This window comes from Cydia strobilella, chromosome 1, assembly GCF_947568885.1.
Source record: "Cydia strobilella chromosome 1, ilCydStro3.1, whole genome shotgun sequence".
Taxonomy (NCBI): Eukaryota; Metazoa; Arthropoda; class Insecta; order Lepidoptera; family Tortricidae; genus Cydia; species Cydia strobilella.
The window spans coordinates 28,248,125-28,271,209 of record NC_086041.1 but is presented as its reverse complement, the minus strand read 5'-3'; the positions used below and the strand labels follow the sequence as shown (position 1 = coordinate 28,271,209).

Here is a 23,085-nt window from a genome sequence, read left to right as displayed (position 1 = left end):
GGGACACTTGGCAACACTGGTGCACGTGTGCGGCAAAGAATATATGTGTGCGGTAGTCTGTAAAGGGCACTCCACACTCATGCGCGAATCACGGCGCGAAGCCGCGAACGCGAGTCTGGAGGGCCCTCCACACTCGTGCGCGAATCGCGGCGCGAAGCTGCGAACGTGAGTGTGTAGTCTAGTTCGATGATCAGCGAACTAGACTCCACATTCGTGTTCGCGGATTCGCGCATGAGTGTGGAGGGACCTTAAAGTCTAGTTCGCTAATCAGCGAAATAGACCACACTCGCGTTCGCGGCTGCTCGCCGCGTAGTGGAGCGGGCTTAAGGTAGGATCGCACCGTTTTGACGGTTCGGTGCGATAGTGTGGAAGCCCACGCCAGTACTACCTATTCCTAGAACTGCTCCAAGGTCGCGGTGCGGTGCGATGGTGTGTTACGACCTTAGGGATTGACAGGGCAAGCTATGCTGGCGCCATCTGCTAAATACTTCGACCGGCCAATAGCTGTGAGGTGTGTATATACCCTTACACTGTTATGTCAAATTCGGTAAAACGTCAAAAATTTACAATCTGTCAAATCAATTTTAGTTAACTTAGGTCGGGTCGAGTTCAGATTTTAGTTTTTCCACGTTTTACTGAGTAAACCCAAAGAGTTAATAATATAAACGTTGCATAGATTACGATCCTCTTAATTATTGTAACTACTGTGTTAGTGTGTTCAGCACTATTCGAAAAGTGGAGTGTGCTAAGTTTTAAAAACAAAGTTGTGTTTTGTTAAAGGTCATGTTGGCAAATACAGAAATTCGGAACTTAAAAGAGGGCACTCTCGATACCATAATAAAAATTTTGCATATTGTAGAAGACGATTGGAAGAAATTCATGGCCTTTATACCAATGGACCCTCAGAAGGAAAACTCCGATCGTAAATATAATAGTGAAAACATAAGGTGAGTCACAAACTGAAAATTGGATTGTGTTGAATTTGAAAACAGAATTGGAAAATAAAATTTTGAATTATAGTCTCTGCTAAGCTTTTAAGTACCACATTGTCGGTTGTTGATAACCTTGATTTCAAATTGAAGCTATATGGAAATTTTAGCACCTTATTGACAACTGACAATAAGTACCCTTTTGGTTGAAATTGGCACAAATATGAGTCATCATCACATAAATAAGCTAGTTTAAGTTATATATTATGTATGTAATGTTCCAATCGTCATTGGTGAGCAATAAAGAATATTTATTTTGTATTGTATAAATATTATGTCCTATTATAAAAACGTTTTTAAACAAGAGGCTAAAAATTAATCAAAAACCAAATTGTTTAAAACCACTGTCATTTTTTTATTCAATGAGGGCTACCACGTTTAATTTCGCCGCTACGGGTGCTAGTGTAGATGGAGGTCTTTCCAAATGTCAAATGCATAGAAGTGTTTGGGGGTTTCAAGCTTTTTTATCGGGAATTTGCACTCCTTATTCATAATTCAATAAACAATAGATACTCGTATAGCTCAATAAATGTTAGTGGTTTAAAAAAAGGGCCAACTAAAAGATATGCAAAATTAAACAGATTGAAAAAATGGCACATTTAGACATTAAAATACGTTTGTGTATAAATACATATTGATTTTATAAAAATAAGCCTAGAAGAATTTTGACATCTGTTCTTCTCGACCTACATCTATAGTGGAGCCAACTAGTGAGCACAAAAATGGTAGCCCTCATTGAAGTGGTTCATGGCCACTGGTGAGGAGCCATTAAGAGCCCTTATTCCCTGGAGCGTTCATCGATTTCACGAAATAACACTCAATAGATGGCGTTGACGCGCGGTACGCGAGCGCCGGCAACTATAACGCGTTTTGAACGCAGTGAAGAATAATCTTGATTGTTGTCGATTTCAATAGCAAGTAACATTAATAATATATATAGCTACATTACGACTGATTTCTCATATATACGTTTTATTTGGAAACTAAAAGGGTTACACCGAAAAAAAAAAAAGTATTGTATAAAGCTCAAAAAATGTAGGTCCAGAAAAATATGGATTTTTTGGACAAGTGGAAGACGAGGATTCCGCATAAGAGCACGCCGAAACGGTAAGACTTAGTGGGGGGGTGCTCGACCAAATGTCATAGAGGACCCTGGGCAGTTTCTGAAGCCGCCATTTTTTTTTCAAAATGGCGGATTCAAAATGGCGGCCAATTTTCAAAATGGTCCTAGCGCGCTGAAATTTCGGTCACGTAATCTCGGGGTCCCCTAGATTGGTATGGAAAAAAAAAATTTCAAAAAAATTCAAAATGGCGGAAAAAATGGCCACTTTTTTTTGTATGGGAACTTTTAAACGGTGCTAGATAGGTGGGGGGTGCTCGACCAAATGTCATAGAGGGCCCCGAGAGAAGTACGACTGCATTTAAAATTTTTCAAAATGGCCGACTTTTTTTTTTTTTTTTTTTCAAGTTGGTCCGAGCGCGCTGAGATTTGGCATGCGGCGAGCCTCGGGGCCCAAGATTAGTATGTCGAAAAAAATTTTTGGAAAAATCCAAAATGGCGGCGGACAGGGGCAAAGTCAAATTTTCGAGTAGGCGAAGCGAGCCCGAAGGGCGAGCTTCAGGCCGGGAGGCCGAAGGCCGACCCCGCGACGGGCCGTCAGGCCCGGAGCTTCACCCCCAACGGCCAGGCACCCCCAACCTCCAGTAATTTTGGGCGAGGCCGAAGGCCGAGCTGCGTTAAGGACGAACAAAGCAAAATCCTATACAAAAAGTGTCTTAAGCGAGCCCGAAGGGCGAGCTTCAGGCCGGGAGGCCGAAGGCCGACCCCGGCGGAGGGCCGAAGGCCCGGAGCCTTCACCCCGACTCCCAAGCGTGCCAACTCCAAGTAATTTAAAGCGAGGCCGAAGGCCGAGCTGCGTGAATGCAGCGCTCCCAAGCGTTCTACCAAGTCAACTGTCTTGATAAGCGAAGCCGGCGGGCCGAAGGCCCGACGGCAAAGCGTCTAGGTTTGCGAAGGCCGAAGGCCGAGCTCCGCGTAGGGCCGAAGGCCCGAAGCGTCACACGAGAGGGGGAAGTTGGAGCTTAAACACGACCCAATAGTGAAAATGTCTTAGACGAGCGAAACGGCGGGCCGAAGGCCGAAGGCCGTAGGCCCGACGTGAGCTTGTCAAGACATTTTTACTATTGGGTCGTGTTTAAGCTCCAACTTCCCGCTTACCGCCCAAAGCAGAACCAACCCTCCAAGTGTTTTAATAAGCGAAGCGGCGGGCCGAAGGCCCGACGGCGGAGCGTCAAGGCTTGCGAAGGCCGAAGGCCGAGCTCCGCGTAGGGCCGAAGGCCCGAAGCGTCACACGAGAGGGGGAAGTTGGAGCTTAAACACGACCCAATAGTAAAAATGTCTTAGACGAGCGAAACGGCGGGCCGAAGGCCGAAGGCCGTAGGCCCGACGTGAGCTTGTCAAGACATTTTTACTATTGGGTCGTGTTTAAGCTCCAACTTCCCGCTTACCGCCCAAAGCAGAACCAACCCTCCCCAAGTGTCTTAATAAGCGAAGCCGGCGGGCCGAAGGCCCGACGGCGGAGCGTCAAGGCTCGCGAAGGCCGAAGGCCGAGCTCCGCGTAGGGCCGAAGGCCCGAAGCGTCACACGAGAGGGGGAAGTTGGAGCTTAAACACGACCCAATAGTGAAAATGTCTTAGACGAGCGAAACGGCGGGCCGAAGGCCGAAGGCCGTAGGCCCGACGTGAGCTTGTCAAGACATTTTTACTATTGGGTCGTGTTTAAGCTCCAACTTCCCGCTTACCGCCCAAAGCAGAACCAACCCTCCAAGTGTTTTAATAAGCGAAGCGGCGGGCCGAAGGCCCGACGCTGAGCTTCGAAACCCAGCGAAGGCCGAAGGCCGAGCTCCGCGTAGGGCCGAAGGCCCGAAGCGTCCCCTACGATTTCCCAAGCACGCGAGGCCGAAGGCCGAGCTGCGGGTATGAAGTGCTCGCATGCGGATCTTTTCTTTCTACCAAAAGTACAACTTTATTACTTTTTCCATTGGAAAACAAAACTACTGCACCAACAACAACAACACAACAACAACAGCACAAACAACAGCACCAACAACAACACCTCAACAACTACAGCACCAAAAACAACAGCACCAAAACAACAGCACCAAAAACAACAAGACCAACAACAGCACCAAAACAACAACAGCACAAACAACAAAACAACAACAACAACAACAACAACAACAACACGATGACCGCGGGGCCCTCGGGCCCCGCGCACCGCGCAAAAAACTAGTTAATATTATATATAGCTACATTCCGATACATTTCTCATATACGCCTTTTATTTGGAAAGTACAAGGGTTAAGAGAAAACCAAAAAAAGTTTTGTATAGAGGGCGGAATTTGTAGGTCCAGAAAAATATGGATTTTTTGGACAAGTGGAAGACGACAAAAATGTTGGACGGCCCGGCTAAACGGTGAGAGGTAGGTGGGGGGTGCTCGACCAAATGTCATAGAGGACCCTGGGCAGTTTTTGAAGCCACCATTTTTTTTTCAAAATGGCGGATTCAAAATGGCGGCCAATTTTCAAAATGGTCCTAGCGCGCTGAAATTTCGGTCACGGAATCTCGGGGTCCCCTAGATTGGTATGGAAAAAAAAAATTTTGAAAAAATTCAAAATGGCGGAAAAAATGGCCACTTTTTTTTTGTATGGGAACTTTTAAACGGTGCTAGATAGGTGGGGGGTGCTCGACCAAATGTCATAGAGGGCCCCGAGAGAAGTACGACTGCATTTAAAAATTTTCAAAATGGCCGACTTTTTTTTTTTTTTTTTTTCAAGTTGGTCCGAGCGCGCTGAGATTTGGCATGCGGCGAGCCTCGGGGCCCAAGATTAGTATGTCGAAAAAATTTTTTGGAAAAATCCAAAATGGCGGCGGACAGGGGCAAAATCAAATTTTCGAGTAGGTCAAGCGAGCCCGAAGGGCGAGCTTCAGGCCGGGAGGCCGAAGGCCGACCCCGCGACGGGCCGTCAGGCCCGGAGCTTCACCCCGAATGGCCAGGCACCCCCAACCCCCAGTAATTTTGGGCGAGGCCGAAGGCCGAGCTGCGTTAAGGACGAACAAAGCAAAATCCTATACAAAAAGTGTGTTAAGCGAGCCCGAAGGGCGAGCTTCGGGCCGGGAGGCCGAAGGCCGACCCCGGCGGAGGGCCGAAGGCCCGGAGCCTTCATCCCGACTCCCAAGCGTGCCAACCCCAAGTAATTTAAAGCGAGGCCGAAGGCCGAGCTGCGTGAATGCAGTGCTCCCAAGCGTTCTACCAAGTCAACTGTCTTGATAAGCGAAGCCGGCGGGCCGAAGGCCCGACGGCAAAGCGTCAAGGTTTGCGAAGGCCGAAGGCCGAGCTCCGCGTAGGGCCGAAGGCCCGAAGCGTCACACGAGAGGGGGAAGTTGGAGCTTAAACACGACCCAATAGTGAAAATGTCTTAGACGAGCGAAACGGCGGGCCGAAGGCCGAAGGCCGTAGGCCCGACGTGAGCTTGTCAAGACATTTTTACTATTGGGTCGTGTTTAAGCTCCAACTTCCCGCTTACCGCCCAAAGCAGAACCAACCCTCCCCAAGTGTCTTAATAAGCGAAGCCGGCGGGCCGAAGGCCCGACGGCGGAGCGTCAAGGCTCGCGAAGGCCGAAGGCCGAGCTCCGCGTAGGGCCGAAGGCCCGAAGCGTCACACGAGAGGGGGAAGTTGGAGCTTAAACACGACCCAATAGTGAAAATGTCTTAGACGAGCGAAACGGCGGGCCGAAGGCCGAAGGCCGTAGGCCCGACGTGAGCTTGTCAAGACATTTTTACTATTGGGTCGTGTTTAAGCTCCAACTTCCCGCTTACCGCCCAAAGCAGAACCAACCCTCCCCAAGTGTCTTAATAAGCGAAGCCGGCGGGCCGAAGGCCCGACGGCGGAGCGTCAAGGCTCGCGAAGGCTGAAGGCCGAGCTCCGCGTAGGGCCGAAGGCCCGAAGCGTCACACGAGAGGGGGAAGTTGGAGCTTAAACACGACCCAATAGTGAAAATGTCTTAGACGAGCGAAACGGCGGGCCGAAGGCCGAAGGCCGTAGGCCCGACGTGAGCTTGTCAAGACATTTTTACTATTGGGTCGTGTTTAAGCTCCAACTTGCCGCTTACCGCCCAGAGAAAAACCAACTCTCCAAGTGTTTTAATAAGCGAAGCGGCGGGCCGAAGGCCCGACGCTGAGCTTCGAAACCCAGCGAAGGCCGAAGGCCGAGCTCCGCGTAGGGCCGAAGGCCCGAAGCGTCCCTTACGATTTCCCAAGCACGCGAGGCCGAAGGCCGAGCTGCGGGTATGAAGTGCTCGCATGCGGATCTTTTCTTTCTACCAAAAGTACAACTTTATTACTTTTTCCATTGGAAAACAATACTACTGCACCAACAACAGCAACAACAACAACAACACATCAACAACAGCACCAACAACAACGACACATCAACAACAGCACCAAAAACAACTGCACCAACAACTACAGCACCAAAAACAACTGCACCAACATCAACAACAGCACCAAAAACAACAAGACCAACAACAAGACAACAACAGCAACAACAAAACAACAACAACAACAACAACAACAACAACAACAACACGATGACCGCGGGGCCCTCGGGCCCCGCGCACCGCGCAAAAAACTAGTTAATAATATATATAGCTACATTACGACTCATTTCTAATGTATACGTTTTATTTGGAAACTACGAGGGTTGGACCAAAAAAAAAAAAAGTTTTGTATAGAGCTCGGAAAATGTAGGTCCAGAAAAATATGGATTTTTTGGACAAGTGGAAGACGACAAAAATGTTGGACGGCCCGGCTAAACGGTAAAACTTAGTGGGGGGGTGCTCGACCAAATGTCATAGAGGACCCTGGGCAGTTTTTGAAGCCGCCATTTTTTTTTCAAAATGGCGGATTCAAAATGGCGGCCAATTTTCAAAATGGTCCTAGCGCGCTGAAATTTCGGTCACGGAATCTCGGGGTCCCCTAGATTGGTATGGAAAAAAAAATTTTTGAAAAAATCCAAAATGGCGGAAAAAATGGCCACTTTTTTTTTGTATGGTAACTTTTAAACGGTGCTAGATAGGTGGGGGGTGCTCGACCAAATGTCATAGAGGGCCCCGAGAGAAGTACGACTGCATTTAAAAATTTTCAAAATGGCCGACTTTTTTTTTTTTTTTTTTTTCAAGTTGGTCCGAGCGCGCTGAGATTTGGCATGCGGCGAGCCTCGGGGCCCAAGATTAGTATGTCCAAAAAATTTTTTGGAAAAATCCAAAATGGCGGCGGACAGAGGCAAAGTCAAATTTTCGAGTAGGTTAAGCGAGCCCGAAGGGCGAGCTTCAGGCCGGGAGGCCGAAGGCCGACCCCGCGACGGGCCGCCAGGCCCGGAGCTTCACCCCGAACGGCCAGGCACCCCCAACCCCCAGTAATTTTGGGCGAGGCCGAAGGCCGAGCTGCGTTAAGGACGAACAAAGCAAAATCCTATACAAAAAGTGTGTTAAGCGAGCCCGAAGGGCGAGCTTCGGGCCGGGAGGCCGAAGGCCGACCCCGGCGGAGGGCCGAAGGCCCGGAGCCTTCACCCCGACCCCCAAGCGTGCCAACCCCAAGTAATTTAAAGCGAGGCCGAAGGCCGAGCTGCGTGAATGCAGTGCTTCCAAGTGTTCTACCAAGTCAACCGTGTTGATAAGCGAAGCCGGCGGGCCGAAGGCCCGACGGCGGAGCGTCGAGGCTTGCGAAGGCCGAAGGCCGAGCTCCGCGTAGGGCCGAAGGCCCGAAGCGTCACACGAGAGGGGGAAGTTGGAGCTTAAACACGACCCAATAGTGAAAATGTCTTAGACGAGCGAAACGGCGGGCCGTAGGCCGAAGGCCGTAGGCCCGACGTGAGCTTGTCAAGACATTTTTACTATTGGGTCGTGTTTAAGCTCCAACTTCCCGCTTACCGCCCAAAGCAGAACCAACCCTCCCCAAGTGTCTTAATAAGCGAAGCCGGCGGGCCGAAGGCCCGACGGCGGAGCGTCAAGGCTTGCGAAGGCCGAAGGCCGAGCTCCGCGTAGGGCCGAAGGCCCGAAGCGTCACACGAGAGGGGGAAGTTGGAGCTTAAACACGACCCAATAGTGAAAATGTCTTAGACGAGCGAAACGGCGGGCCGAAGGCCGAAGGCCGTAGGCCCGACGTGAGCTTGTCAAGACATTTTTACTATTGGGTCGTGTTTAAGCTCCAACTTCCCGCTTACCGCCCAAAGCAGAACCAACCCTCCCCAAGTGTTTTAATAAGCGAAGCGGCGGGCCGAAGGCCCGACGCTGAGCTTCGAAACCCAGCGAAGGCCGAAGGCCGAGCTCCGCGTAGGGCCGAAGGCCCGAAGCGTCCCTTACGATTTCCCAAGCACGCGAGGCCGAAGGCCGAGCTGCGGGTATGAAGTGCTCGCATGCGGATCTTTTCTTTCTACCAAAAGTACAACTTTATTACTTTTTCCATTGGAAAACAAAACTACTGCACCAACAACAACAACTACACATCAACAACAGCACCAACAACAACAACACATCAACAACAGCACCAACAACAACACCTCAACAACTACAGCACCAACAACAACAACTACAGCACCAAAAACAACTGCACCAAAAACAACAAGACCAACAACAAAACAACAGCACCAAAAACAACAGCACAAACAACAGAACAACAACAACAACAACAACACGATGACCGCGGGGCCCTCGGGCCCCGCGCACCGCGCAAAAAACTAGTTATTTGTTATAGCCACTCTTTTATTTTATTTTATATGCATGGTAATAGTAATTTTAGTTTATTATGTTAAGAAAATATACATACTTGTACCCAAAGATGACCAGGGTGCCTAGCCAAGATGCCAACCGTTTAGGTACTTATAGTTTACATTAAAACCAAATTTGCAGCTGGCCTCTGAAATGGGTAATAGAAACGCGATCCGTATGTCTTTCGCTTTCCAAATTACCAGGGTGCCTAGCCAAGATGCCAACCGTTTACGCTCCGTAGCAAACGAAATGTAACTGTCTCTGTCGCACTAATATTGAAAAGTGATAGAGAGAGATTACGCTATTGTTCGCTCCGGAACGAACGACTGGAATCTTGGCTAGGCACTCGGGTTTAGTACCTACAGTTTACGTTAAAATCACTTAAAACCAAATCTGTAGCTGGCCACTGAAATGGGTAAAAGAAACGCGTTCCGTATGTGTTTTGCTTTCCAGATAATCAGAGTACCTAGCCAAGATGCCAGTCGTTCGTTCCGTAGCGAACGATAGGGTAATCTCTCTCTATCACTCTTCCATATTAGTGCGACAGAGACGGTTGCGATTCGTTCGCTACGGAGCGTAAACGGTTGGCATCTTGGCTAGGCACCCTGGTCATCTGCAAAATGAAACACATACGGAACGCGTTTCTATTACCCATTACAGTGGCCAGCTATAGATTTGGTTATAATGTAAACTATAATAGGTACCTAAACCTGGGTGCCTAGCTAAGATGCCAGTCGTTCGTTCCGCAGCGAACGATAGGGTAATCTCTCTCTATCACTCTTCCATATTAGTGCGACAGAGACGGTTGCGTTTCGTTCGCTACGGAGCGTAAACGGTTGGCATCTTGGCTAGGCACCCTGGTCATCTGCAAAGCGAAACACATACGGAACGCGTTTCTATTACCCATTACAGTGGCCAGCTATAGATTTGGTTTTAATGTAAACTATAGGTACCTAAACCTGGGTGCCTAGCCAAGATGCCAGTCGTTCGTTCCGTAGCGAATGATAGGGTAATCTCTATCTATCACTCTTACATATTAATGCGACAGAGACAGTTGCGTTTCGTTCGCTACGGAGCGTAAACGGTTGGCATCTTGGCTGGACACCCTGGCCATCTGGAAAGGGAAAGACATACGGAACGCGTTTCTACTACCCATTCAGAGGCCAGCTACAGATTTGGTTTTAATGTAGACTATAGGTACCTAAACGGTTGGCATTTTGGCTAGGCACCCTGGTCATCTAGAAAGCGAAAGATACAAGGAACGCGTTTCTACGACCCATTTTAGAGGCCAGCTACAGATTTGGTTTTAATGTAAATTATATTCTAGGTACCTAAACGGTTGGCATCTTGGCTAGGCACCTTGGTCATCTGGAAAGGGAAAGACATACGGAACCCGTTTCTACTACCCATTCAGAGGCCAGCTACAGATTTGGTTTTAATGTAAACTATAGGTAACTAAACGGTTGGCATCTTGGCTAGGCACCCTGGTCATCTATAAAGCGAAATACACAAGGAACGCGTTTCTATGACCCATTTTAGAGGCCAGCTACAGATTTGGTTTTAATGTAAATTATATTCTAGGTACCTAAACGGTTGGCATCTTGGCTAGGCACCTTGGTCATCTGGAAAGGGAAAGACATACGGAACCCGTTTCTACTACCCATTCAGAGGCCAGCTACAGATTCGGTTTTAATGTAAACTATAGGTACCTAAACGGTTGGCATCTTGGCTAGGCACCCTGAACAGACCCGATCACCTAGGCGAAAAAATTTAATATTTGTGCTATAAAATGTACTTATGATCACCTAAGGATCTAGATTTTCTAATCGCAGTATACACCATTTCTCGGAACTAGCTCGCTGGTTACGAACGAAACAAATGCCTGACGATCGAGCACAGGTCCGTCCCCTAAGCGCGCCCGGCGGCGACTGAGCGCGCAGCGTCGGTGCAGCGTGATTTATACGTCTTTTAAAAATATTTAAATTTACGGGAAAATAGGTCCTAGAGTAATCTCCATAAAGTTAGAGTTTGCTATAATATTATTTTGAGGGCAAAATATAAGTACAATTTGCGATAAAAAAATATAATGCGACCCTGTTTTCACCGAAAAAATGAAGAAAACACGGAAGGTATTTTATCAATTTTTTTAAATGAATCTTTGACTTTCAATCATTTCAACCCCTCGTACAAGATATGGTGAATTGAATTGTAATCATTTATGTACCAAATGATTCTTGTTTACTGCAAAATTGGCAACCGAAACGACACTTCTCACTGCAAATTTTGAAAAATACTCCCTGGAAAACTCATTTATTTTAGGTTTAAAAAGAGAAAATGAAAACTTTAACTATTTCAGCCGCTAGTTTAGGAAATGATTATTTAAGAACGTTAACAGTTTTTGAATAAATACTAATAGTTACGTCGTAATGTTGAATGAAAAAGGAAGCATTTTGCAAAATACGCTCGTTTGTAGGAATAAGGCCTCTATTTTTGACCAACTCCTGACTGTCACTTTTTGTTTTACAGATTGATTGAGGATCATTCCAGGGTTGTTAATGAAAAATGTGCAAAAATTTTGTTTGATGAATGGGGGACCTCCGGCCAAATCAGGCCCACGCTGAAGACAGTGCAACAAATTGCATTGAAAGCAGAGATGATGCGACTTGCAGATGAAATAGCTGACATTTTGGGAGGTAATAAATGTGTAATATGGCATCCAATTATAAAATTAATAAATATATTTTTCATTATTGTTCAAGAAAATGAAATAAGGTCAGGTGGGATAAGAGAAACATAGTTTATTTTGTTGGTGCAAGAGAAAAAAATTGAGGAATAAGAGTATTTTTAATTTAATTTTGTTTGTGCATTATTTTATTTTTAATATTCAAGTATCTTGAACTGTTTATTTTCCCTAAAAGTGTTTCTCTAGTCCCAGGGTCTTTCTTACCCGACCTAATCTTATATGAATCCCTCTAATTTAAAATCTGGGTAAATATATAATATATAAAAACAAGGTATTCCTTTAAGGAGCTCAAACTAGACTTAATTTGTAACAAATGAGACACTATTATCCGTGGGTAAAAAATAAATGGTTTCCAAGATAATAACCCTTTTGGTGCCGTGTCAAACACAAAAGTTGTCACTCGGACGCCACATCACCAAAGTGTCAAAGCTGAAATTGAACTTTATGCATATGCATGTAGGTCTATGTTGCTCTGTGGTCTATGACCGATTAATCAGTCTTTGGCGTTGAACTTACGGTGCGTATATATCGGTCATTGGCGTCCAAAAGGTTAAGAGTCCGCAGTAAGCTCGGCCGAATTTCACCTTCCCGTACAAACGGAGTTTCATTCTCATTTTAAAACTACGTGTCGGATTGTAATAAAACTTTGCACATACAATAACATAAGGGTCTTTTAGTTACTTTCAGTGCCAAGCTCCCCATTTCCAATACAAAATGAACCCACCTAGCAGGTTCTTGGCCGTGAATGTGTAAATATAAAAATGAAGATTAATTGTGGATTAAATGAAAATGATCCTAACATCTCATTCTCGGAGCTCATCTGAGGTCAGAAATAAGGGTCTCATGGGAAGATCAGCACTAGAACTCACCAGCATCATGCTCAGATGAGACCATTAATTCATGGCATTTCTTTCTTCCTATTTTTTCTGTTTTGTATAATTTTCTCTTCTGTGTTTGTTTTAACAAATAAAATTATTTTTATTCTATTCACATTTTCAGAGCCTCTTCCCCCGCGGCCAACACAAGGACCGGGAGCTCCTGTAACTGAAAACATCTCTCTTTTATTGAATGAGAGCACCTCAGAAATAAGGGACACAACTGCACAAATGAAATCTGTAAATAATGAAACTAATAATGACATACAAGGACAGAAAACTGAACAAGTATATAACATGCCTAATTTTAAGCTAATAGCAAAGTCTGTTGGCAGTGATGAATCCTATAAAAAAGAATCCAGCAATGAACAGTTTAGTGAACAATTGAATGATCAACAACCCTATCTTCAACAACTTAACTTCCAGCCTTCCAGTCATCAATTGGATTATCAATCTGAATATCAGCAATTTCAGACTTCTGTGCCAAATATTCCTGTATTTCAAGGAACAACTGAAGGTCTGACCCTGAGTAGTAAAATAGATTCATCAATCCTCCAAGATCCGGACTTGACTCACTTTGATTATGAGGAATTACAAACTGCCACAAATAATTTTTCTGATATTTGTAAAATAGGATCTGGTGGGTTTGGGGTTGTATTCAAAGCTCCCCACCCGAGACACGGCATGCTGGCCGTCAAGAAAACTCACAACCAGCCCAACCAAGCAGAAGTGATGAGAACATTTAATTCCGAAGTACGCTATCTTTCGCAGTTTCGACACATAAATATAGTTCCAATATTGGGATTTTCTAAAAATGGTCCGGTGCCTTGTATTGTTTGCGAATTCATTGAAGGTGGTTCTTTGATTGAGAAAATAGCTGAAAAAGTGTTAAATGAGAGACAGAGGATAGCTGTCATGCAGGGAACAGCGGAGGGGCTCCACTACCTGCACAGCAACCGAACAGACCATCCCGCCGCGCCGTCAGCAACAGACCCCAGCGCACAAAATGTTTCCAGAATTAACTTCGTCCATGGTGACGTCAAAAGCGCAAACATTTTGCTTACGAAAGACTTTGTCCCCAAGGTTTGTGTTGAACTACATAATATGCATGTTGATGAAGACTATTCTGTACGCTTTGTAGACGAAACTGCAAACAAATGTTTTCATGCTATAAGTACAATAAAGTCTTATCGAGGCAAAAAATAATACAAATAAAATTTTGCCACAGTCAACTACATACTCTTTATTAGACCAATGCCCTCATTTTCTTTAATTTCAAGTAGAACTAATCATATACATCAATGACTCTCCTCACTATGAAACTGACGTAAAAAAGACTACTCCTACAATTAAATGCTTTTTTTTATGTTAGTCAATGCCGATTAAAAACAAAATGTTTTTGTTACAGCTCTGTGACTTCGGTCTAACGAAATCGTACGAGGAAACATTCATCATGCCAACAACATTTGGAACACAAGTTTACATGGCACCCGAGGCGATGCAAGGAACTGTCACTCAGAAATCAGACATATTCAGCTACGGAATCGTCCTACTAGAACTCTTAACTGGCCTCAAGCCTCTTGTCCTAACAGACAATACAAAAATAGACATTAAGACTTACATTTATGAAGGTACGAGTTGTGGGAAAAGTATTTATGAATTTCTGGACCAGACAACTCAATGGACAAAGGCCGGAGAGATCTTTATGTTAGTTAAGAAATGTTTGGAGAACAACAGGCATGACCGGCCGACAAGTGAAGCTATATGTAATATATTGAATGCCTTTAATGACAACTGAGGTGCTATACATCCGTGATGATTTAAGGACTAAGACCTAGGTCCTAGAGACCTGAATTTTGAGTCTATATTTTAGGAGTTATATCTTGATAGTCAAAATATTAAAATATTTATAATATAGGTATAAGTGTAACATATGTATAAGAGAAAGATGAATCTACACGTCATTGCAGATTACTTTATTATAATAAGGTTTTTTAAATTGATATTATAAAATTATGCTATAAAATAATAGTTTGAATACCTTATACTTTTTAGTTTCCCATGCTTTACAAAAAATTAGAAGTGCTTGAGAAAAAGTGACGGCTTCAATTCTGATTCTGACTCATACTTTGTGCAGCAAATATTTTTTCACATCACCAATTCGAAAAAGGGGTTTTTCTTCCCTGCTAGGAGGGATCAAAGTGGCACTTTTCTACCCTGCTAGGAGGGATCAAAGTGACACTTTTCTGTTCTAGGACATTATTTTTAATTTTTTTTGCACATTATTTTTTTAGCTTAAATAATATTTTCAAACATCATAATTACCTCATAGGTGATGTGAAAAATTGTATGTGTCACATGGTAGCAAAATTATTTACATCTTGGGCGTAACACACTTTAGAATCCCTCGTTACTCTCGGGATTCTATTATTGAATCCTTCGCTTCGTTTAGGATTCAATGTACGGCCTCGCCGTAAATATGTCATTTTGCTCCCTTGTAATACAATCTACTAAAATTTACAATGTTTTTATTTATTTATTCTAATGTTACCGATAGCTTTGGAAGGTCGGGAAGCAGCTGGTAGCCTGGTGATAAGGCGTGTGGCTTCCAAAATTGAGGTCGTGGTTTTCGATAACTCACTCACCCGCTCTGTGCAACCGTGCCAATGCCAACTAGCGGACGCTTGACGCGCTGGCCACGACATTGCGCGACTAGCTTATAGGCTAAGGCGTCAACGACAACCATAGGTGGAAGCGAAAGCCCCGATCGCGGTGTCTCGCTCCAACCTATGGTTGTCGCCTTAGCCTAAGGTAGTTGCGCAATGTCGTGGCCAGCGCGTTAGGGTCGGTTATTTTGATAGAGAAAAATGCATAACTTACGCATAGTAGCTCTGATCTGATGTCATACGGAGTTCTAAAATGTTTACAATCACTCACTAAACATGTATGCACAGCACAGCGCGATATAAGAACGACTATGAAAAAAAATCGCACTGGAAAGTGGAAAAATCTTTTAGTCTACTGACATCACTCACTGACGTGACATCATTATTTTTTGTTTAAGCTTTAAAATCGGAAACTAGAAATAGGTTTGCAAAAAAAAAAACAAAAAGAAAGATAATTGTAATGAGGTAATGAGCCCTGAAAGCGAGTATTTAATTTTTAGGGTTCCGTACCCAAAGGGTAAAAACGGGACCCTATTACTAACTCCTCTGTCCGTCTGTTTGTCACCAGGCTGTATCTCATGAACCGTGACAGCTACAGTTGAAATATTCAGAGATGACTTATTTCTTCTATAACAACAAATGCTAAAAAGTACGGAACCCTCGGTGGGCGAGTCCGACTCGCAATTGTCCGGTTTTTTATTTATACATTGTAGGTACCTATATGTTACATATACCTAATACTTTTAAAATAAGCCATTTAAACCTATGTTTATTACATACTCTGTTCGTCTGGCTGCCTATCAAAAAGACTAGCTTGTTCTAATTTAAATTATTACTATAATTATAGTCCGTTAGCTAATCAGCGAATCCACACTCGCGTTCGCGGCTTCGCGCCGCGTAGTCTGGAGCGCGCTTTATGCCAAGTGGTTCCTCAAGAATGGTAAGGAGCTTATAGGGATATGTATGCTTACTGCCAAGCTTGTGCAAAGTTAGTGTGGCTAGAGTGTAGCATATTTACTGTAGGCCTAGGCATGTTGGATGGAGAAAAAAATACACAATAAAAAACATAATTTATTGTTATCGATGTAACTTGTACATAAATGTTTTATAAATAGGTATACAAAAATATGTATAAAAATGTCGTATTATATAGATTCTGAGCAAATCTTTCCCAATAGTCTAAATGCATTTTATTTATTAAATTCACTACAATATTGTATACTTATTTGTATAATATTATAAGTAAGCTTGTACGTTATGTTTGGTAATAAAAAATATGGAATGTCAGAAATGAGACAAGCTTCAGACTATTCAGACGCGTCTTCGCAAATATCAAAGCGTACATATATGTATGGCCTTATAACATTCAGTCTTACATTATAACCATAGCCCTATTAAAATAATCAGTACCTTCGTTTTCAAAGATATGGAACAATTTGGAACAGTTGTATAAAAATAAATTTTTTAGACAGTATAAAAAATAAATGCTCAATGAACAAAGTTTGGTACGGAGTACAAAATTTTAATGTCTTAACGAATAACTATAAATTAACAATTAGCCAACAGTGAAAACATCTATAAACAACAACAGAATGATATGCCTTTCCTTATTGCATTCGCTATACCTAAATAGGTATAAAAACTAGGGGTATTTCACATTTGAAATTGTTATAATAAAACTGTTCATAATCGAGAGAAAATACTAAATTTGTTATTTCATAATAATCATAATTTAGAGTCAGTGGACTACTTATAAATTTCACTTCCCACTGTGGCACACGCTACGAAAGTATGGTCATGGATGGTCCTTGGTATAGTCTAGTTTTCAAGTCGAGCTAGTTTGGGATTAATATACCTATTATTGTCTATTGTATTAGAAACCGCAAACCGGAGGTGCCCGAACGCTATTTAATGTTTATCTATTGTCATCCCAATGGTCCAAAGCAGTTGATACATAATGAACTGTAGTGTAGGTATATAATGAGGCAGGTGGATAATGCCGCTGGTTAGTACAAAGAAGGCTTGCAAAGTTAGCTTGGTCCGACTCTAGCCTTCTGAGCCTTCTTTTATGGCGCCTCCAGTTTGCGGTTTCTAATATAATAGAATCTCAAACTGGCTTGGCTTGACAACTAAAGACTATGCATATGACTTACGTCGCGCATGCGACGCAGTGGGCATTTCTTTAAGAGCAATATCATTATACAAGTGAACTATGCTTAAATGTACCGTTAACTAGACCCGTTCCGAGTTAAGTACCTACGCGAGCTGATATTTAACAAACGTCGGCAGCACGAACGCAGCCTTGTGCACCTCCGAGTTGTAGTACCTCAGCTTCATGGCGGCTTCCTCGTCTTTAGTAAAGGTAATGGTGGGAACGTCGAAACGCGCGTCGGGGGTGAGAGAACCGATCACGAACCCGATCTGGCCGGACGGGTAAGTCGGTACTGACGCGTAGGCGTAAGCCGCTGAGGGGAACTGTTTTCTGCAATGGCTGTAAAAAGTATGTGTTAAACATAGGTTTTTCAAAAGTATCCTAATATAAATTTGTCATTAACTGCGTATTCCAAGGCCTTCGGGATATGTGTGTTGTGTGCTGATTCTTAAAAAATACTAATTATAGTTTGGCAAGTCCCTTTTTACTGCAGTTTAGGTGGAGAAAATCATACTGTCTTTTTTCTAACACTAGTATTACAGTACACCCACAAAAAGGGACGAGGATAGTCATTTTAACCTACCGCCACTGAAAAAATTGGTTTGACGGACTTTATGTACCAATTTGAACCAGATAAATATTCAAAAGAATGTTGCCATTATTATTTAAAAAAAATATATATATTTTTATTAGCCTAATTTTGTGTCCCACTGCTGGGCAACAACAGCAGAATGATATGCCTTAAATATGAATTATTAAATACTGTGAATATTAAAAAGCTCGTAGAAAGAGGTAAACTTACCTCAGTGTACTCCTGACAAGTTGCAAGTCATTCCAAATAGTACCCGCCTGCGAGCACACAATACCGCCCTCCCTCAAGGCACTCTTCATTAAGCTGAAGTAATTCTCTTGGAACAGAGTGACGGCCGGGCCGACGGGGTCGCTGCTGTCGGTGATGATCACGTCAAACTCAGCGCTGTGATGCTTCATAAAGTCGAAGCCGTCGCCAACGTGCAGCGTCAGCTTTGGACTGTCGAAGCCTACGGCCATGAAGGGGAGGTGTTTCTTTGATACTTCTATTACTTTTGCGTCGATTTCCACCTGGAAATAATAGTTTTACTTACAATATAGTGGATTTCTGGCTATACTCAGGTTATTGTATCAGCTACGCAATTAACTGACTGTTGGTAGACCTTACTCAGTCGCAATAAGGTTCACGTTTGGTTATCTGCGTTAACGAGGGTATTGCATTACCAATAAAAGAAAAAACCTACACAAATATTTTCGGAATGAGAATAAACGAGCAAAGCTTAACGCAGATGGCGCTGAAATCGTTTAAAATAACGTATTGAGAGGAGCTGAAGATACACTTAACCTTGTACCTTTTTCTTTCGGGCGACAGTGATTAAGTAAGGAATAAATTGCTACAATGTTCATAAACGTTTTAGCTAGCCCAAGTATGAATTACTTAAATATGTGGGTTACTTAAAGAAGGGTCCTTATGCTCATGTGCACCTATTATCAGAATTTCTGTTTGAATTTCAGATAAAAAGGACCTTATTGTACATGAAGCATAAGGATCTTTCTATGTGGAAAGCCACATATAACATACCTAGGTATATTATCAGGTTGACCGCCGTTATCGTTGGTCGTACGTCCAATTATTTCAGTAAGTCTTTCAATTATGAGTAGACAAATATGCAAGTGCGTGTCTCACTTAAAAAAAATCTTTAAATTAGAAACTTACCAACCTTATTATATACCAACAATAGGGTATTTGACTGTATCTAAAATAAGTTATTTTACACCATGCATGAAATAAAGCACCAGAAGATTAATAGAGAAATGTAGACAGCAGTTATTTTTAGACACTATTATTTGTATTTTAAAACCCGTATAAAACTATAAAGAGTAGGTAATTTGATTGTGACATCACATGCTAGTGTTTCATATAAATTCCATAGTAGCAAAATCGTTTTGACAGATCGAAAAAAAGACTGATTTGACTGGTAGTCAAATACTCTATTGTAAGTAACCTACCTATGCTGCTAGCTGAATCGAGAATCCGTAATTTCAAAGTTAGCATACTGAATAAGTTGTCTTTATAGGTACATCCTGTTGTTGCCGGGTCAGCCTGGGGTACTGATAAGAGAGATAACCACCCGACCTTACAATTCCAAGTTCAGATAACAACACATTTAACTGTCTATCAGTCTAAGCAAACTAATACTTTATCTATGCTTTATTACTAACAATGTTGGTATCATCAACTATTTCAAATCCTTATCTAAATTACTATTCTACTGGTATTTAAATAATTTTGGTTATTAGGTGTGTTGAGGGTTAATATGCAGTTATTGCAATTACTAATGAGATTGTAAACAAGCCTCATTGTACTTATTATTGTTTAATAGCATAATTAACAAGAAGCATCATTACTAAGCAATGATTTTTATTATTCCAATATTAATGAATAAATAATGATTGCCATCTTATGCTGTTTCAATTTAAGGCACTATAATTAATTACAAATAAGTACTTACCTATAAATAATGTGTATCACTGTTTTCATTATTAGAGTTACGATGTTGGATGTAATTATCATATCTACTTTTAACACACTTGCATCAAATTCAATTGTAAAAAACAATTTAATAAAATCTAACATGTTGATTTTACCCTAGCCATATCATTTTGGCCATATCCATTATAGCCATATCATACAATAATATATAATACAGATGACAATACAATAATCAAATACCGAAAACCGTCAGCAGGTTTTTTATGTTTCATATAAAGCTTACCTGAACAATTTGTTTCACTTTGGGATGCTTGGCAACTTCTCTGGCTACTCCGCCATCACCTCCACCCACAATTAGTACTTTTTCAGGATTTTTGTGGCAACATAAAGGCAGGAATGATATCATCTCCTACAAAAACACCATGTTATTTACACACAATTTAACTTAATTTGAACTGATAGTAATTTTAACAAACTCAAAACTGTATCATTGGTAGTGTTCATAATACTCCAATATTATAAATAATGTTCTCATATTTTAATACATACATTTTTTAATTATTTTATAAATTTTACAGCTATCTTCACAGTTTCCCAATGCGATAGTGTAGGCAGGCTATTAACATTAAAAAAATATTTACTATAACTAAGTATAACACAACACAAATAAATTCAAACAATGTAACTTTTGTAAATTTACTTTCGGAACAATAACATATGTCAGTTCAATTGGCAACTTGGTTATGTGCGCAGGGTTTGCCATCATATGTATGTTGCAAGTTGAGTGATTCAGCTTTTTATTCATTATTCTTTTTGTTTCAATGAACACTGTAAACTGTAATTCACCACATTTGTACTTATTTAATGCAAATAAATGTTTGTTTGTGAACTGTAACATGCAGTGATTTAGTTCCACTAATCCTGTATTTTAAATTTCAATAGGTAACTGAAAACTGAAATAAACCCAGTAAAACTTACCTGATAAGAAAATTCGTCTTTTTCAGTACACTGTATGATCCCATCCAGTACCAAAACTTTACCTAAACTTGTAGTATCAAAAACTTGAACATGTTGGTATTCAGATTTCTCATCACAAAGCACCTCCTTCACTTCGAACGAAAACGTGCCTCCGGGCCATAATTCGCATGCCTCAGTAAACCAGTTTTTTTTAAGAGAGTCCATTACGAGAAATTGTCTCTAGAAATACAAATAATTCATGAAAACTTCAAAACCCAAATATTGAAAAAAAATTACAGAATTCTTATTTGAATATATTTGAGAAATAACCATAATTAATTGAAAGGTTACAAGATTTTTGAGTTATTTCAGACAAAATGTACCAAGACGGTAAGTAATTAGTTTAAAAAATTAACTTACTTTCTGATGCGCGAACAAAATCAGAGCACAGAAATGAATATATGAACAAAATTAATATGTTTAATAACTCTTGAAGCGTCAGAATGCGTTAAAACTTCGCCGCAAGTTTAATCAGACTACAAGCAGTCGAGCAACTTCGTAAACTTCGCATCCAGCCATCCACTATAGTTTGACATGGTTTGACAGTATCAGTGACACTGACAACTTGACAAACGTGTCAGCTGATCCTACCAAAGTATTTAAGATACAAATTAAACCTCGTAAACGCAGATAAATATGCGCTGTTATATTTACTAACATTTAATTTTAATTTTGTAAAAGGAGAATCTAAAGGTTCCTCCACACACACGTGCGCGAAGCCGCGAACGCGAGTGTGGAGTCTAGTTCGCTAATCAGCTTCGAGCTTTCGAATAAAATGAAAACTAATGTAATGAAGGCAGCTAAAATTACCATAATTTTAATAAATATGGTTGTGTTATTTATTCAAGGGATGTCTCAAACTCTCAAACACAGACCTAGAATTCGCTGTCTCAAACGTTTCCAACCTGTCATTTGTCATTTTTATGCCAATGTCATGTCACAGACTCACAGTCACGGTCACACCCTCACACCGCCGACCGAACCGTATTGTCGGTTGTTGCCGTACCGGCGTACCGTATCGTAGTCCGTATAAGTTTTGTTTTGATCAACAGCGATAGCTTAATTATTAAAAAATATTACTGTAGTTTATTGAACCTAATTGCTTTTATTATGAGTTTTACAGTATGAGCGCAATATCTTACGAAGTCTTTATCATTGCTGCTGAACAGTTTTTAAAGATATCGCAAAAACTAAACGACGGATGGCAACTGTTGCAACTACAAGATAAAAGTAAGACATACCTCAAGAAAGAGAGCTTTAAAGTTTGTGAAGAAACAGATGACTCTACTCTTCTAAAATTTGAGTATGTAATATATTACAACCATAGTTATGGCGTACCATCATTCAGTTTTAATGTGTGGAACTCAACAGGAGCCCTCCTGACTTTGGAGAATATTAGACAAATGTCTTTTATCAGGTAAAATTTGTATTTGATTTGGCTAGGTTGTTTACGCACCATACCCTCCACTAGTACTTTTTCCCAAGTTCCTATTTACCGTTTTCAAACATTTTGATTATACAATCATTAACTTTTTGTCATTACTCAAGGTTTATTGATAATGGCAACAGAATGGGAAAAAGTTGTTTTTCACAAATACACTGCAACATAAGCACTAATAATAAAATGCATTTCTTTTTCAACAATCTACTTAACTACAATGCTATGACCATGTTTAGTTTTCTGGATAGGATTCTTGTAAGATTTTCCAAATTTGTTTCAGTATCAGTGAAAAGGACATTTACTCTGTTGTAACTCAACAGGAGCACCCAATTTTCTTCCGTCCATATTTCATGGTGCACCCTTGCCACACTGAAGAACTGCTCTTGGTTTTTAAGAACAAATCAAAGAACATTATTGTGACATTTCTTGGATTAATAATTCCATTGATAAAATTAGATTTACCTGTAGAATATGGCTTGTAAGTTAATTTTATTTATTTCTGATGTTTTATTTTATTATGTAGCTTACACTATGTTTTTATTTATTTGTAAGCCGTTATCGCTGATTATTTGTGATTTATATGTAAGATTAAATCAAGTCGTTTCTGTACCAGCGTATGCAGTAGACACAGTCATAATTTTTACCAGGGCACTGAAAAAATTAATAATACATATATTATTTAGTAACTAATATTTTTTCGTACAATAAAGTGTTTATTTAATTACTTTACTAGTTTCGACTGAAAAATCCCAACTACAGTAACTAAGGCGTTACGCAAAACTAGTTTTAATGAGTTTTAAAACGCGTTTTCACTTAAAATGGGTTAACAATGCGTAACATGGTAACATAT

The 23,085-nt window shown here is 41.5% G+C and overlaps 3 protein-coding genes across 3 annotated transcripts; 2 read left to right on the top strand and 1 right to left on the bottom strand.

Annotated features, from left to right (window-relative positions):
- Nucleotides 1–600: 600 nt before the first annotated feature.
- LOC134743641 (interleukin-1 receptor-associated kinase 4) lies at nt 601–14,403 on the top strand. Its single transcript, XM_063677224.1, has 4 exons — nt 601–947; nt 11,344–11,510; nt 12,560–13,518; nt 13,844–14,403. The coding sequence occupies exons 1-4, from the start codon at nt 784–786 to the stop codon at nt 14,231–14,233; spliced, it is 1,680 nt and encodes a 559-aa protein (XP_063533294.1). The 5' UTR covers nt 601–783; the 3' UTR covers nt 14,234–14,403.
- Nucleotides 14,404–16,159: 1,756 nt separating this feature from the next.
- Nucleotides 16,160–21,309, bottom strand: LOC134743098 (spermidine synthase). Its single transcript, XM_063676424.1, has 5 exons — nt 21,155–21,309; nt 20,756–20,974; nt 20,061–20,186; nt 18,056–18,354; nt 16,160–17,592 (listed from the first exon to the last, which is right to left on the bottom strand). The coding sequence occupies exons 2-5, from the start codon at nt 20,957–20,959 to the stop codon at nt 17,358–17,360; spliced, it is 864 nt and encodes a 287-aa protein (XP_063532494.1). The 5' UTR covers nt 20,960–20,974; nt 21,155–21,309; the 3' UTR covers nt 16,160–17,357.
- A 455-nt stretch (nt 21,310–21,764) lies between these two features.
- On the top strand, nt 21,765–22,960 carry LOC134747430 (ubiquitin-like-conjugating enzyme ATG10). The gene is made up of 2 exons (XM_063682055.1): nt 21,765–22,211; nt 22,516–22,960. The coding sequence occupies exons 1-2, from the start codon at nt 21,919–21,921 to the stop codon at nt 22,715–22,717; spliced, it is 495 nt and encodes a 164-aa protein (XP_063538125.1). The 5' UTR covers nt 21,765–21,918; the 3' UTR covers nt 22,718–22,960.
- Nucleotides 22,961–23,085: the final 125 nt, after the last annotated feature.

Excerpts from the sequence above, each read along its gene's own strand:
- LOC134743641 (XM_063677224.1), top strand. The coding sequence starts at position 784 with ATGTTGGCAAATACAGAAATTCGGAACTTAAAAGAGGGCACTCTCGAT. Across the intron at positions 11,511-12,559 it reads AATAGCTGACATTTTGGGAG|AGCCTCTTCCCCCGCGGCCA; the intron begins GTAATAAATGTG and ends TCACATTTTCAG. Across the intron at positions 13,519-13,843 it reads CGAAAGACTTTGTCCCCAAG|CTCTGTGACTTCGGTCTAAC; the intron begins GTTTGTGTTGAA and ends TTTTTGTTACAG.
- LOC134743098 (XM_063676424.1), bottom strand. The coding sequence starts at position 20,959 with ATGGACTCTCTTAAAAAAAACTGGTTTACTGAGGCATGCGAATTATGG. Across the intron at positions 20,187-20,755 it reads AAGACGAATTTTCTTATCAG|GAGATGATATCATTCCTGCC; the intron begins GTAAGTTTTACT and ends GTGTTTTTGTAG. Across the intron at positions 17,593-18,055 it reads CTTGTCAGGAGTACACTGAG|CCATTGCAGAAAACAGTTCC; the intron begins GTAAGTTTACCT and ends TACTTTTTACAG.
- LOC134747430 (XM_063682055.1), top strand. The coding sequence starts at position 21,919 with ATGAGCGCAATATCTTACGAAGTCTTTATCATTGCTGCTGAACAGTTT. Across the intron at positions 22,212-22,515 it reads AGACAAATGTCTTTTATCAG|TATCAGTGAAAAGGACATTT; the intron begins GTAAAATTTGTA and ends AATTTGTTTCAG.